At 46.4% G+C, this 16,282-nt stretch overlaps 2 protein-coding genes across 10 annotated transcripts in view; both read left to right on the top strand.

The window, feature by feature from the left end:
• FRMD4A (FERM domain containing 4A) overlaps positions 1–16,282 on the top strand; it is a 336,245-nt gene that overhangs the window by 198,042 nt on the left and 121,921 nt on the right. For 8 of the 9 annotated variants that reach the window (XM_081957227.1, XM_081957229.1, XM_081957226.1 and 5 more), the window contains exon 2: positions 11,408–11,473. In XM_081957227.1, the coding sequence (XP_081813353.1) occupies positions 11,408–11,473 (66 nt within the window). Of the gene's footprint in view, positions 1–213; positions 605–11,407; positions 11,474–16,282 lie in introns of those variants that run through there. The other variant, XM_081957231.1, reaches the window with a different exon arrangement.
• FAM107B (family with sequence similarity 107 member B) overlaps positions 1–16,282 on the top strand; it is a 363,543-nt gene that overhangs the window by 249,994 nt on the left and 97,267 nt on the right. The gene's annotated exons all lie outside the window — the stretch shown is intronic.

Genomic DNA, 16,282 nt, shown 5'->3' with positions numbered 1-16,282 from the left:
ACTCCCCCTCCCTCCCTCCCTCCCTCCTTCGCCTTCCCCTCTCTGGCACACTCTTAACCGACTCCCCCTCCCCCCTCGACTCCCCCCTCCTCAACCGGGGTGTTTTGTCTGCATTTGAGCCTTTCCAAATAAACCTCCGGCCGGGGGAGGGGCGGGGGGGGAGCGTGGAAAGACGGGACCCTCCGCGGAAGAGCCGGTGGGTGGCGCGGCTGCTCCTGCGCTCGGAATAGCCGGAGCCACCGGAGGCGCAACCGCGGCGGCTCCCCTCTGCATTGCAAGCCCGCGTGCCTGCGCGTGTGCCTGGGCGCGCCAGCTGTGCCCAGATGCCGCTCGCCTGCAGCCGCCGCCGGAGCCAGCCCGGGAGGGACCGCTAGGACGGGGGAAGCGGGGAAGGAGATGCGCCCGCCGCCTGCCGGTCTTTCCGCCGAGGAAGGAAGGGAGGGAGGCGAAGGCTTCGCGTCTGCCTGCGGCCGCCCCCCAAGGATGCTCCCCGCTAGAGCCCCGAGGAGGCCCGTGATGGAGCCGGCCCCAAGGCGCTGCCTCTTGCCCAGGGGGGGCCTCTGAAGCGCCCAGGCTGCTGCCGCTGGAGCTGCAGGGGGGGAAGGTAAGCCAGGGCCGCCTTTGTTCCCAGAATGCGGGGGGGGGGAGGGAGGAGAGGACCCGCCGAGAGATGCGCGGCGTGGAAAGCCGAGATCAAAGGCGGAGGGAGGCGGGAGGCTGCGGTGCAGCTGCTGGGATGCAGAGGTCGCAGGGGGGGAGAGGGGCTTGGCGCCCCCCACCCCAATTTCTTTCCCCTTTGGAAACGCCGCCTTGCAAAGGCTTGGAGGGGGAGCTGCGTGGTGAGGGTGTCCGTCCGTCCGTCCGTCCGTCCGTCCCAGGGGGCCGGTGCTCCGAGGAGCCGAGGGGGGAGGAAGGATGCGCGGGGGCTGCCTGCCTCGCTCGCAAAAGGGGCTCCAAGGGCTGCCGAGGACCCGGCGCCTCGGCCGCTCGGCAGGGCTGCTTGGGCGCCGGGAGAAGGGGCCGCATCGCGGGGCTTCCCTCCCTTCTCAACTGCATCTACACCGGTCGCCTTGGTCGGCAGGAAAGGCGGCCGGGCGAAGGGCGTCCCTGCTGGAGCATCTTTGGCGCTGGGGCGGCGAAGGGAGAAGGGAAGCGATGGGCGCCCTGGGCGAGACCCCCGCTTCTATTAATAGCACGCCGGCCTTTGAGTGGGAATAGCGGGGCCGCCGCCGCCCTCCACGCCCTGGCTCTACTGAGGGGGGGGACACAGGGGGTGCATAAACGAATAGGTCTAATATATGAGGGAGGCAGGGAAGGAGATGGAGAGAAAGGGAAGGAAAGGAGGAAGGGAGAGATGGAGGAAGGAGAGAGGAGGAGAAGGGAGGAAGGCCAGGAAGGAGATGGAGAGGAAGGAAAGGAGAGAAGGAAGGGAGGAGGAGGGAGGGAAGGAAGGAAGGAAGAGAGAGATAGGATAGATAGATGGATGGATGGACGGAAGGAAGGAAAGAAAGAAGGAAAGAAAGAAATGATAGATGGATGAATGGATAGATGCATTAGTTGCTTAATTTATTGCTGGAATTTCCCAATCACAATGAAGGGCCTGCTCTCAAGGGCCTTGGCAGCTTCCTTGGGGTCCCTGAATCCTCATCTGCTGTCTTCTGTTTAATTTATATCCACCTTGGAGTAGCTTCCTACCCTCCAGGTGTCGAGGGGAAAATGTGTAATTTCAGTTTCTGCCGATTGTGCTAAGCCCACCATGACTCCCTTCCTCCCGCTGTGCTGTGGAGAAGCTGCTGCCTCCGTGTTCTCTGAATTGCTGACTTGACACTCATTTAATCCACGGCTGCTGATTGTGGCAAGAGTGGCTACTACAAGGGAAGCCTGTTTGTAGCTCTCTTTTTTACAAAACTTTTTCTGGCAAATGTTACCAGAAAACAGGCTACAAATTATTTATCAATACACTACAGGTAGCTCTTGACCTACGACCGTTCATTTAGTGGCCACTTGAAATTGCAACGGCACTGGAAAAAATGACTTACGGCCATTTTTCACACTTACGACCGTTGCTGTATCCCCGTGGTCAAGTGATTTACATTCAGATGCTTGACAACTGACTCACATTTATGACGGTCGCAGAGTCCCCGGGTCACGCGATCCCTTTTGCGACCTTCTGACAAGCCACTTAACAACCGTGTAACTGATTCATCAACTGCAGTGATTCAGTTAACGACGGCAGCAAGAAAATTAAATTTCACTTAACCGATTTCTCATTTAGCATCATAAATTCTGGGCTCAGTCAAAGACTCCCTGCAAATTCAACCCCCCCCCCCAAAAAAAAAAACCTGCACTGGGGGCACCTTTATATTGCTGAAAACTGACCCACTCGGTGTGCAGAAATAGCTGTGTGTGAAACCCCAGAAAACCTCGTCAGCCTCAGGGACACAGAAGGAAACTCTCCAAATAAAAATGATGGAAGGCCAACGAAAACTCTCAGGCTCAGTTTGGAAGTGCAGCCTTTTCCAAGCTAAATCTGGGGCCTCCCTTTAGAGAATTCCATGATCCAAGGCTGGGCAGAACACTGGCGACTAAAATGATTCTCCTACGGCGGTTGAATGATTTGTAGGAAGGATTATTTGTTGGTTTCCTCAAATCTTTGGAAAGTACCATCCAATCGTTGATGGCTACAGAGTTTGGGTAGAACCTGACTAGCCCTGATGATGTTATGTAGTTGGGTAATGAGACGTCTGCAAGAAAAGCACCAAGCTCAGAGAGCACCAAGGACCCCACAATCATCACCCTCTTCCCACCCCCCACTCCTCCTCCTCCTCTGCAAATACCACTCCCTTCCTAGCACTGATGATGTTCCCTAGTTGGGTAATGAAACGTCTGCAAGAAAGCCACCAAGCTCAGAGGGCACCAAGGTCCCCAAAGCCTTCCTCCTCCTCCTCCTCCTCCTTCCCCCCTCCTCTCTGCAAATACCACTCCCTTCCTAGCACTGATGATGTTCCCTAGTTGGGTAATGAAATGTCTGCAAGAAAGCCACCAAGCTCAGAGAGAGCAACAAGGACCTCACAGTTCTCCTCCTCCTCCTCCCTCCCTCCCTCCCTCCCTCCCTCCCTCCCTCCCTTTCTGCAAACCCCACTCCTTTCTAGCACTGATGTTGTTACCTGGTTGGGTCATGAAACATCTGCAAGAAAACCATCAACCTCAGAGCGCATCAAGGACCCCTGAGCTACCAATATCTTCCTTTAATAGAACTGGATAAGTTTTGGGCCTCATTCCATCCAGTGAATGTTGTACTTTAGGTGCAGAAGAATGAGTAATGATCTTCTGCAACAGGAATAATAAAAGAACAGAGTTGGAAGGGACCTTGGAGATCTTCTAGTCCAACCCCCTGCTCATGCAGGAAACCCAATATGATTCCAGATAAATGGCTATCCAACATCTTCTTAAAGACTTCCAGTGTTGGAGCATTCACAACTTCTGGAGGCAACTTCTGTTCCACTGATTAATTGTTCTAACTGTCAGGAGGTTTCTCCTCAGTTCTAAGTTGCTTCTCTCCTTGATTAGTTTCCACCCATTGCTTCTTGTTCTACCCTCAGGTGCCTTGGAGAATAGTTTGACTCTCTCTTTTTTGTGGCAACCCCTGAGATATTGGAACACTGCTATCATGTCTCCCCTTAATTCTTCTTTTCATTAAACTAGACATACCTAATGGAATTAGATAGATCTAATATGTTAGGTATTAGACTGGCATAATCTCGACAACTGTTCCACCCCTTGGTTAATTTTAATTGTCAATGTTAGCTTTTAAACTTTTATTCTTATTGGGGTTTTAACTTCCCTGATTATTGTATTTATTTATTTTTACCTCCTCCTTTGTAGTCCGTAGACCGTTGCTTGTGTACGTCACCCCGAGTCCCTGTGGGGAGAGGGGGCGACTAATAAGTCTGATAAAATAAATAAATAAAATAAATAAATACCTGATAAGGAGATTGTGACCTTCAAATGTCCATGCAGTAATCAAAACTGGATACCCAACTTGGCCCAATTGCCTATGGATGAGATATTTGAAATAGTGGTCCTTCTAACCACTGTAGATGCACGTTTTATTAAGTTTTGGTGGTGTTGATAATTGGGAAGTCGTATCCAACCCATCGTGACCCCATGGACAATGTTCCTCCAGGCCTTCCTGTCCTCTATCATCCTTTGGAGCCCATTGAAGCTCACACCGACTGCTTCAGTTACTCCATCCAGCCACCTCATTCTCTGCCGTCCCCTCCTTCTTCTTTTGCCCTCCATTGTTCCCAGCATGAGGCTCTTCTCCAGGGAGTCCTTCTTCCTTCTCATGAGTGGCCAAAGTCTTTGAGTTTCCTCTTCAGGATCTGGCCTTCTAAAGAGCAGTCAGGGTTGATCTCCTCTGGACTGACCGGTTGGATGGCCTTGCAGTCCAAGGGACTCAATGCAGGAGTCTTCTTCTCCAGCACCCGAGTTCAAAGGCCTCCATTCTTTGGCGCTCAGCCTTCCTTATGGTCCAACCTCCACAGCCATTCATTGCAATTTACTTTGTTTCTTAGGAAGAAACAAGAAGTTAGAAGTTATGAAGCCCTAAGTAAACAAATATTCATAAGTCATTTGAGATATTTGGCAGCATGAAACTGAACCACTGCAGTCCTTCCATGGAAGCATTGGGGAAAAAATCTGATACAATAGAGTGTCATTCATTCTTTAGTGTTTCACTAGTTATTTAATCAGAGACAGATGGATACAGAAATAACCGGAAGCACTGTTAGTTAAGGACAGGGGGAATGGGTAGTAACAATAACCAGCCTGGATTTCTTGCACGGATCCACGGACGTTTCATAAATTTATTACTCACTGAGGACAAGGAAGAACCAATGGGTTAGACTGGCAAACAACACAGAAAGAACCGTAATGTTTCGATTCAGTTTTGAACTTTAATAGTTGTAAAGAAAACTAGAAGTTTCTGGAGAAAGCTTATTTTTGAGGGGAGATTGATGACATGTTAGCACGGTTTTGTTAAAAGTTGCTTGTTTGTAACCACTCTCTGTTCACTTTTCACACTTTCACCGGTGAATTTTGTAATAGTCTGTGTTTATTTGACCCTGAAACTATTTCACATTACACCGTCTTGCCAGCTGCAGGAGTAAGAAATGAACTATTCATTATGGAAGAGTCTTCCGTAATTATTCTTAATCAAATTTTACTCTTCTTCGTTCGGATTACGCAAAAGATTTTCAGACGTACAGAAGGCATTTGGTATAGGGAGTCCTCAGTTTACAACAATTGAGCCCAACATTTCTGTTGGCTAAGCGAGATGTTTGTTAAGTGGGTTTTCCCCCCGTTTTATGACCTTTCTTTCCACCATTGTTAAGTGAATCACTGCAGTTGTTAAGTCAGTAACAAGGTTGTTAAGTGAATGCGGCTTCCCCACTGACTTTTGCTTGTCGCAAAAGGGGGTTGAGTGGCTTTCGCCCCAGCCACTTTGGGGGTCCTTGGCGATCTCTGAGTTTCTTTGCAGACGTTTCATGACCCAGCTAGGGAACATCATCAGGGCTAGAAGGGAGTGGGGTTTGTGGAGTGGAAAAGAAGAAGGGGGAGGGGAGGACTGAGGGATCCTTGGTGTTCCTTGAGTTTTCTTGCTTTCTTGCATTACCAAACTAGGTTAAACAACACCACGATCACTAGATAATATGGATCACTATGTAACAGGATCCTAGTTGCACATTACGGAAGACGTTACCTAGTTGGGTCATGAAACGTCTGGAAGAAAACAGCCAAGCTCAGAGAGCAACCAAGAGGCCACAGCCCAGCCCCGAGCTAAAAAATTTCCCTTCTAAAAGACACTTTCTCACATTGGTCCTCTACCACTGTGAGACTACACGCGCCATCGTCCCCAGCAGCTGATTTAAAAGGAAACCGGATAAAAACGTGCAGACGTTCGCAGCTTTTGAAGATCCATGATGTGTGCGATAGAACTACGAAGGCATGTTGAAGGTCTCTAGGATGGCAACTAGGGACGCGGTGGCTCAGTGGCTAAGATGCTGAGCTTGTTGATCAGAAAGATTAGCAGTTCGAATCCCTAGCGCCACGTAACGGAGTGAGCTCCTGTTACTTGTCCCAGTTTCTGCCAACCTAGCAGTTCGAAAGCACGTAAAAATGCAAGTAGAAAAATAGGAACCACCTTTGGTGGGATGGTAACAGCGTTCCGTGTGCCTTCGGCATTTAGTCATGCCAGCCACATGACCACGGAGATGTCTTCAGACAGCGCTGGCTCTTCGGCTTTGAAATGGAGATGAGCACTGCCCCCTAGAGTTGGGAACGACTAGCACATATGTGCGAGGGGAACCTTTTGCACCCTCTTTTTTAAAAAAATAATCTACAATATTTGCCTGGGCAGTGAGAAGTCTCAAACGGTGGAAAGCTACATCTGATGCCTTTAGAGAAAGAGACTTGGTCGTGCGTTTTAAAGCTAAGCCCCCTGGCTTAACTAAATACACTGCAGGGTTGAGGAAAAAGCAGCACGTGGCTTTAATTAAAACAAAGCGACGTGTTTATTAAAGGCCTTTTTTCTTTCTTGCAAAAAAAAAAATTCCTCCTCTGAAATCTCCAGGATTCAAATTTGTCAGTATTGCAAAAGCAGGAGGGAGGGAGACGCTCATAAATTGGTTTTACTACAACACTATGTTTCCCTGAGCAGTGGAATAATAGCAAATAGCAATAGCCCTCAGACTTATGTACCACTTCACGGTGCTTTTTACAGGCCTCTCTAAGAGTCAGCCTCTTCCCCCCAACAATGCCCCAACACTGGAAGTTTCTAAGAAGATATTGGAGAACCATTTGTCTGAACTTTTGTAGGGTTTCCTGCCTAGGCAGGGGGTTGGACTAGAAGACCTCCAAGGTCCCTTCCAACTCTGTTATTCTATTCTAAATCTCTATTCTATTCTAAATCTCTATTGTATTCTATTTCTTATACTATTCCATTCCACTCCACTCTGTTCTACATTCTATTCTATTTCCTATCCGATCCTATTTCTATTCTATTCTCCATCCCTATTCTATTCTAGTTCTTATTCCATTCCACTCCACTCCACTCTATTCTATATTCTATTCTATTTCCTATTGTATCCTATCCTGTTTCTATTCTATTCTCTATCCCTATTCTATTCTTATTCCACTCCACTCCACTCTATTCTTTATTCTATTCTATTCTATTTCCTATCCTATCCTATTTCTATTCTATTCTCCATCCCTATTCTATTCCTTATTCCATTCCACTCCACTCTACTCTATTCTATATTCTATTCTATTCTATTTCCTATCCTATCCTATTTCTATTCTATTCTCCATCCCTATTCTATTCCATTTCTTATTCCATTCTATTTCTTATTCCATTCTATTCCATTCCATTCCACTCCACTCCACTCTATTCTATATTCTATTCTATTTCCTATCCTATCCTGTTTCTATTCTATTGCTTTCAGGAGTAGACCTGTGTCTACTGGATTGTTTCAAGGAGTGCCAACATCTCTTTCTCAAATATCAGATTGTTGTACCAAGAAGTCAAGGAGAGGAAAAAATAGGGGACCCAATTACAGGTAGTCCTCAACTTAACCACTGTTCATTTAGTGACTGTTCAAAGTTACAATGCACTGAAAAAAGTGACTTCGGATTGTTTTTCACACTTATGACTGTTGCAGCTTCCCAGGGTCACGTGTTCCAAATTGAGACGCTTGGCAGCTGACTCGTATTTATGACGGCCGCAGTGCCCCGGGGTCACATGGCCCCCGTTTGCGACCTCTCCTAACGGGGGAGCCAGATTCACTCAACAACCCTGTGATTAGCGTAATGATCCACTTAGCAACCGCAGAAAGGAAAATGGCAACATGGGAGCAACACTTGCTTAACAAATGTTTCGCTTACCAACATTTGAGCTCCATTATGGTCGTAAGTCCAGGACTGCGCTACAGGGGAATCTAAGAATTTGCTCTCTTCGGAGACTCTGATAATAAGTACACAATTTCCTACTGCCGTTGGTTAAATAAAAGTAGATGAAAAGGCATGAAAAGGGACCCATAATTCAAACGCTTTGCCCCCACCCCAGAATGTCTTCCGAGAAGCCGTCATGGTAAACAGCATTTACGCTTCATTTAACCAAGGTGAAGGTATCGTTCCAGCTAAGAAGCCTGAAGGAACTCCTGTAGCTGTCAAGGATGGGAGCTGATGTATAAAGCAGTTGCTGCTTTAATTAAGTGTGTACAATGCACAAACACACACACACACAAAAGACCACACAGAAACTGCCTCCTTGCAAGTCAAAGTCTCATATTTCCACACATGCTTTCATCGCGGGATGATTTAACAGGAAGCAGAGGTCTCAACACTCAACTTTCCAAGTGTATATTTTCCACGTTGCCCAGGATACGACATGAGGCATTGGTAGCACATGTTGGGCACGGCAGATAAAGAGCCATGGATCGGGCATTTAAGTTGGCCAAAGATTTGGTGCAGAAGCGGAGGGGAACTGTCCTCTTTCGGTGGTCCTCAGTTAAGGCCCTACACCTGTGATGGTGACCCTATGGCACGGGTGCCAGAGGTGGCATGCAGAGCCCTCTCTGTGGGCACACACACCGTCGCCAGCTGCTGGAGCACCAGAAAGTGGCATGAAAACAGCCAAAAACGCCGCCCCCCCACCGCCGCCACCAAAAAAATAGGCTGTTTTTGGCCGTTTTCATCCCATTTTCAGGCTGTTTTTGGCCGTTTTGCAGGCCATTTTAAGGCTTTTATGGCGCTCTGGTAGAAAAACAAAAATGGCCGGAAAATGGCCCCAAAATGGCCTGAATAACAGCCTGAAAATGGCCCAAAAATGACCCCCAAAACAGACATATGCTCACCACCGAGGTGGTCTTTGGTTTTTGGCACTCCGGCGCATTTGCATGCACACGCCTCCTGGTTCGGGCATTCGGTGCTGAAACGTTTTGCCATCACTGCCCTACACTCAATAAATATCCTGGGCAGCCATTGGTAAATGGGATTTTAGAGATTGACCCTGAGGTCAAAGGTAGCTCAAAGAAAAATGGCTTCCTGGTGCCAATAGACAAAGTTTTTGTGAGTTTCAGGGTGTTGGATTTGTTGAGACCTGCAAGATACGCCTTCTTGAAGAGTTTAGGACATCCAGGTCTCAAGATAACCTAGATCTAAGCTATGTTATAACCTGTATGCCAAAGAAGCACCTTGTGCAGGTAATTCTCGACTTACGACCACAATGGAACCCCAGATTTCTGTTGTTAAGTGAGACATTCATTCAGTGAGTTTTGCCCCGTTGTTACAACTTTCTGTACACTTTCCCATCTTCTGTGATTCCCTGTCACTCACCTTTTAAACAAGTTAAAATTGTCTAACATGAGCAGGGTTCATTTCACGCAGTTATAATCAGGATATAAAACCTCCCTTTCTCCTTTGTAACAGAACTTTTTAAAAAGTCTTGCTCCGTGATCTCATGTGTGTGTGTGTGTGTGTGTGTGTGTGCGATTATTCTAATGACACAAAGTAAAAAAGACTTTTCAAGGACCTTGTATATTGAATATTGTGGCTCTGCCTTTTACCCCACGACAAAAGTCATTTTAATTGCTAATAATATCCCATTATACTTAGAACCGTAGATTGGCCTTTCCTGTGTCTAATCAAGAAAAAAGACTTCCTTGAGTTGAGAAAGTTGGAACCCAGCAGTAAAAAAAAAACCTTTTAATTTCGGTTGGCACATTTTGGGATTATCAGGCGCAGAAGCCTGGAGGAGATAAGGAAGTAGTTGGGTCATTGCAACTATGGGTGTGGAAGGAAACACTGCGACGTAGACACAACAGTTGTGTTGTACAGTCTGAGTAGAAATATCTAGAGAGATTCACAGCCATGGGTGGTCATGGATGTCCGAGAGGTGCTTATTTTTTCAAAAGGCAACCGGACTTAGTTTTTGCTTGAAGACGTTTCCCTTCTCATCGAAAAAGCTTCTTCAGTTCCTGCTAAAGGAGGTGGAGGATGGAAGGATTTGTATTCCATGCAGTCATCTGGTCGTCAGGACTCTTTCTTGGAGTCATTGAAGCCACTTGTAGGTTTATCTGTGCCCTCAGGGTCACCTGAATCAGTGTGCAAATGGGTGTGGAACTAGTTAGGTGACCATGAGGGCAGAGATGAACCTCCAAGTGACCTCAGTGACCCTCAGCGAGAATACTAATGACCAGATGACTGCATGGAATATCTAGTGGGAGTCAGGACTTCAGCTTCTTGCATGAAAGAGGATGAGGGGACTGGAGGCTCAAACATACAAAGAACGGTTGCAGGAACTGGGTCTGTCTGGTCTAGTGAGAAGAAGGACTAGGGGAGACAGGATAGCAGTCTTCCAATATCTCAGGGGTTGCTATAAAGAAGAGGGAGTCAAACTATTCTCCAAAGCACCTGAAGGTAGAACAAGAAGCAATGGGTGGAAACGTATCAAAGAGAGATCCAAACTAGAATTAAAGAGAAATTTCCTGATAGTGAGGACAATTAACCAGCAGAACGACTTGCCTCCAGAGGTTGTGAAAACCTCCAACACTGGAGGTTTTGAAGAGGAGATTGGGCAACCCTTTGTCTGAAATGGTAGAGGGTTTCTGCTTGAGCAGCCCCTTCCAACTCTGTTATTCTGTTATCCTTCCTTCCTCTTTCTCTTCCCTCTCTCTCTCCACCCCTCCCTTCCTGTCTCCTCTCTCCCTCCCTCAGCCCTTCCTTCCTTCCTTTTCCATCACTGGAGGTTTTTAAGAAGAGACTGGACAGTCACTTGTCTGAAATGGTAGAGGGTCTCTTGCTTGAAGGGGGTTGGATTAGAAGACCTCCTAGGTCCCTTCCAAATCTTATTCCATTATCCTTCCTTCCTTCCTCTTTCTCTTCCCCCTCACTCTCCCTCCCTCCCTCAGCCCTTCCTCCCTTCCTTTTCCATCACTGGAGGCTTTTAAGAAGAGACTGGATGGACACTGAAATGGGATAGAGTCTCCTGCTTGAGCAGTGGGTTGGACTAGAAGACCTCCAAGGTCCCTTCCAACTCTGTTATTCTATTCTATTCTAACTCTGCTCTTAGCCTGGCACCGTCCCCTACTTAGAGCAGAGTCAAAACCTGTGCCAGGCACCAACAACTGGCAAGGCAAGTCACTTATTTATTCCCCTCTTCTCGGTTCCAGCGAAACCTTCAACAGAAAATAAAATAAGAATTATTTGCTCCCACACAGACAACTTTGGAACAGCTGTGACTTCAGCATGTTGACAGCAATGTTTGCCAAGCTTGTGACTTCAGCATCTGTTAATACTGGAGTTTTTTTTTTCATCTCCCGGGTTTTTCTTTCTCTTTCTTTCCTAGATGACAGAGGGCCGAAGGTGTCAGGTTCACCTCCTTGATGACAGGAAGTTGGAACTTCTCGTGCAGGTAATTAGCCACCTCTGTATTTTTTTTGGGGGGGGGGGGGGGGCGTGCCAGGATGCTAAGATGACTCTGCTCGGTGCGGCAGAGGTTTTTAATTTAATTAATGGAATCCCTGATTCGTCCTTCCCCTACAGGCATAAATATGTACCAGCACCATACGTATTTACATATACCTATACATATACATTGGGACACGATGGCTCAGTGCCTAAGACACTCAGCTTGTCGATCAGAAGGCCGGCAGTTCAGCAGTTCGAATCCCTAGCGCCGCGTAACAGAGTGAGCTCCCGTTCCTTGTCCCAGCTTCTGCCAACCTAGCAGTTCAAAAGCACGTAAAAATAAAATGCAAGTAGAAAAACAGGAACCACCTTTGGTGGGAAGGGAACAACGTTCCGTGCGACTTCAGCGTTGAGTCATGCCGGCCCCATGACCACAAAGACATCTTCGCACAGTGCTGGCTCTTCGGCTTAGAAACGGAGATGAGCACCGCCCCCTAGAGTCAGGAACGACTAGCATGTATGTGCGAGGGGAACCTATACCTATACCTACACACACACACACACACGTATCCCAGTCCATTTTGAATATGTGGTAGAAAGTGGAACCCTTAAACTTCCCAAGGTTGATGTGATGGTTTGGTAGAGGCTCCACTAATGGTCACTTCACAAGGAGCTACCTTGGACCCTGCCCTCTCTCCAGCCATTCTCGGGGTTAAACTGGGCTAGTGCTAAGTAAATAGCTGTTTTCCACGTTGGCCTGCAGGGCTCTGATAGGTTGAGCATTGGCTGTGCATTATAGGCTACGAAATGCAGTAACGGAACCACTCAGAAGTATAACGCCCCATTTCGTTCATGGGTTTTGGGCTGCTTGTCTTGCCCTCCTGTGACTCCTGGCTTCATTCCCCCAAAGGATTTGCTCTTCCAAACCACAGAGAACCCAAATTACTACAGCTAGCCCACATGGCGTATCTCTACTCCAAGAAATCCGTGTGACGAGGCTGATGAAAGAAGCTGATCTATTATGTGACTAGGGGGAAATTTGTATACTAATTAATTATCCCGGTTGGTATATATATATATTTGCTTCGGTTTTAATGCTTCATTTAAATGCTTAAATCGTTTGCTCTTACTGGGAATATTTTAGAGGGTTTATGATGACATTTAATGCTTTATTATCACTTGTTCTGGTAAACCACTGTAGAGCGTGGGTGATATGCACGTTCAAATTATTGCAGTCATTATGATGATGATGATGATCTCCTTCCTACCCAAGTTCCAGAGTTTTAGCCAAGAGTGCTTAAGAAAAGAAACCAAGATGGCAGCTGCAACAATTGAAGTCCCGCCCCCTTTTCCGTTAAAGAAGGGAAGGGATTCAATTCCATGGGTGTGGCCGCCATTTTGATTTGTTTTTTAACCGCCTTCTGCAAATATTCCTGGATTTGGCCATAGGTAAGAAATGACTAGGGCGGCACAGTGGCTCAGTGACTAAGACACTCAGCTTGTCGATCAGAAGGTCGGCAGTTCAGCAGTTCGAATCCCTAGCGCCGTGTAAGCGTAAGTGAGCTCCCGTGACTTGTCCCAGCTTCTTCCAACCTAGCAATTTGAAAGCATGTAAAAACTGCAAGTAGAAAAATAGGGACCACCTTTGGTGGGAAGGGAACAGCGTTCCGTGTGCCTTCGGTATTTAGTCATACCGGCCACATGACCACGGAGACGTCTTCGGACAGCGCTGGCTCTTCGGCTTTGAAACGGAGATGAGCACCACCCCCTAGAGTCAGGAACGACTGGCACATACGTATGTGCGAAGGGAATCTTTACCTTTATCTTAAGAAATGACTTAAATATATTTTTGGTTTGTGGCTAAGATTCTCCTTAAAGAATATATCCTCAGCACACATAACCTTTCCTTAATCTGGATGAAATCCTGTGAAATGCAGGCAAGACCAACAATTGAATTGTCAACTTCTCTCCATGCATTGGATGAAGGGAAGGAAGAGAATATACAACCGGTGCAGCTGTGAGAAACAAATCCCCTCCCTTGGTTGCTTGACTATTGTTACCCCGTAGACACAGTTGTGTAGGTCATTGTGTTCTTTATTGTGTGAAATGCATTTTTGAATTTACTTGGGAGTGGTGTCCGTTTTGTGAGCGGTTTTCGGGAGAAGGGGGAGAACACTGCAGAGGGGATAACAACATAAAAATATAAAATAATGATAATACCAAACACAATCATAATGTGTATTAATCAAGAATTTTTCCTACAGACTGAGGGGAACTATAGGTAGCTCCCAAATGAGCTGATATTTCTTTTATGCTTTTTGCCACACTGAACTATTATCAAATCCTGAAATGGTTAATAGGAAGGATGAAAAACTAAAAAAAAAACTAAAATAATAATGAAAGATGCTTGGTGTAGTTAAGGAACAGGAAATGAAGACACATAATGCTTTAATTACAGAGAGGCATACTTGGGGTGAATAGGGTTGAATGTGAAGTCTCTTTCTAGGGAAAAAAATTAAATAGGATTCCTTTTAGAAGAGTTTTGAGTCTCAGGAAATGCAATTCAAGTTTGCGATGAGGGTAGCCCAGCCTGATTCTTTTACAAACTAAAAGGAACAGCAGGAAGTAGCCTTGAAGGAAAAGTTAAGAGAAGAGCATTAAATATTCTTTAAATATTTACATTTCGTACGCAGCGGCCTTCCAACCTGGTGGCCACCACCAGAATACTTATCTTCCAAGTAGTCTTGAAAATCCATCCATGGAGATCTCTGGAGTACGTCAATTTAGGAATAACCCCAATGAGGTCATGATTGTCCCAAAAGACAACTGGACTTTGGTTTTCCTTGAAGGAGTTTCACTTCTCATCCAAGAAGCTTCTTCAGTTCTGACTGAATGGTGGAGGATGGAAGGATTACTAGTCCTTGCAGTCCTCCGGTCCTTAGTAGTCTCAGTAGCCGTCAGTTGCCTTTTGAAAAAGCACCTTTGGGACAGTCATGACTGAGAAATTCCATAGATACCACACATGATGCCAGTCAGTGGCAGGTGGCAAATATTTTAATACCAGTTTGGGCTCCCTCCCGTGCGCGCTTGTGCGTGCATGCAACACTTCTGCGCATGCGCAGAAGCATCCGGGCAGATGGGCAGGCCTCCCACCACTGTTGCTACTGAACCAGGCCAAACCGGACGCAACCCACCACGGATGCCAACTATATAATTCCACTCCTGAATGTAATAATGTCATGATTTTATTTCCCTCTCTGGAAGTCCAGAGAAAACTGATTTAGATGAGAGTTTAAACAGAAGGAGGGAGAACATAATATCCCATTTAAGTCTCAAGCATCAGATGCATCCGTCGGGAAATGCAGCCCTTGGAACAAATCTAAATTAAATCTGATTTTATGTGCGTTAATATGCAGAATGTATATGTTTTGCCCCATAAAATAACCCTTGTTTTATATAGGTTTTGTGGATGTGTATTAAGACTATTTCCGTGGTTTTCTTTGACTCGCCTTTTTGCTGGGCATTGCAAAAATAATAATAATGGAATTTGGGGGTGGTCTGTAGCTTTTCCAATGGCAAGATTGGGAAAGAGAATGAACCCTTTTGCATTATTTATTTTAATTTTAATTGGATTAATTTTGCAGCCTTATTTTATCTCGGGCTGTGATTTGTCTTTTTGCTGCAAACCACCGTGCACCTTCAGGTAAGTAGTAAGGTGGTGTGTTCAGTTAATTGCACCTTGGGCGTTGCCTCCAGGTGTTATCAGCGGAAAAAGGCATTTGGGAATAGTTCCAGAATATTCCTCCCCCCCTCCCCCCATCTAGCAATTAGGCCGGGTTTCTGCAAAGCAGATGCAGAATTAGATTGTCCCTTTGTGGAAGGGGTCTAAAGGCAGGTCGAAGAGATTCAGAAAATCCGAATAGTGGGAATTTTGCCTTCTGCCTCAGTGAAAAGAGCAGTCTGCCAAAACTCTTTCCAGTTATCAAATCTGAATCTCATCAGATTGAACAGTTCAGTGGGAATGATCAGCCCGATCAGGGGAATTATTTACTTTCTATGAAGGCAGATGACATATAAAAAGGAACACACATATGTGGAGATTCTCCATCATCCAGGTCACGGTTGTCCCAAAGGTGCTTTTTTTTCAAGAGGCAACTAAACTTTCTGGATTTCCTTTGAAGACGTTTTTCTTTTCACCCGAGAAGCTTCTTCAGCTCTGACTGGGTGGTCCATCCTTTTAGAGGGTCGTTGAGGCCACTTGGAGGCTTGCCTGTGTCCTGGGGGCCACCTGGGTGATGCCAATGGGTGTAGAGCTTTCTTGGGACTGCTGAAAGGACCACGTTGTAGACTGGAGGTAGATGAAGTTGTATTCCTCCCAACTCTGTTGAGAGAGGGGTGTTCAGTTTTGACAAAGAAGAGGGGGTCAACCTATTCTCCAAGGCACCTGAGAGCAGGACAAGAAGCAATGGGTGGAAGCTGGTTAAAGAGCGATCCGGACATTTTCTGACAGTGAGAAGAATCAATCCATGGAACAGAAGTTGCCTCCTGGAGTTGTGGGTGTCCCATCATTGGAGGTTTTCAAGAAGATTGGGCAACCATTTGACCAGCACAGTAGAAGGTCTCCTGACTTCAGCAGGGGGTGGACTAAAAGACCTCTAAAGTCACAATGGTTCTGTGTTCTAATTTGTACTATAAGATTACTTTTGGTCTGATTCTGGAGATCATTCATAATTCTCTTAGTCAGTGATTTATACTATGGTACCGGTTTATACTATGACACTCAGTGGCTAAGACGTTGAGCTTGTGGATCAGA

This window comes from Natrix helvetica (assembly GCF_964273705.1).
Source record: "Natrix helvetica genome assembly, chromosome: 6".
NCBI classification, from domain to species: domain Eukaryota; kingdom Metazoa; phylum Chordata; class Lepidosauria; order Squamata; family Natricidae; genus Natrix; species Natrix helvetica.
Note: the sequence above shows the minus strand (reverse complement) of the source record. Positions and strands in the feature narration are given on the sequence as shown.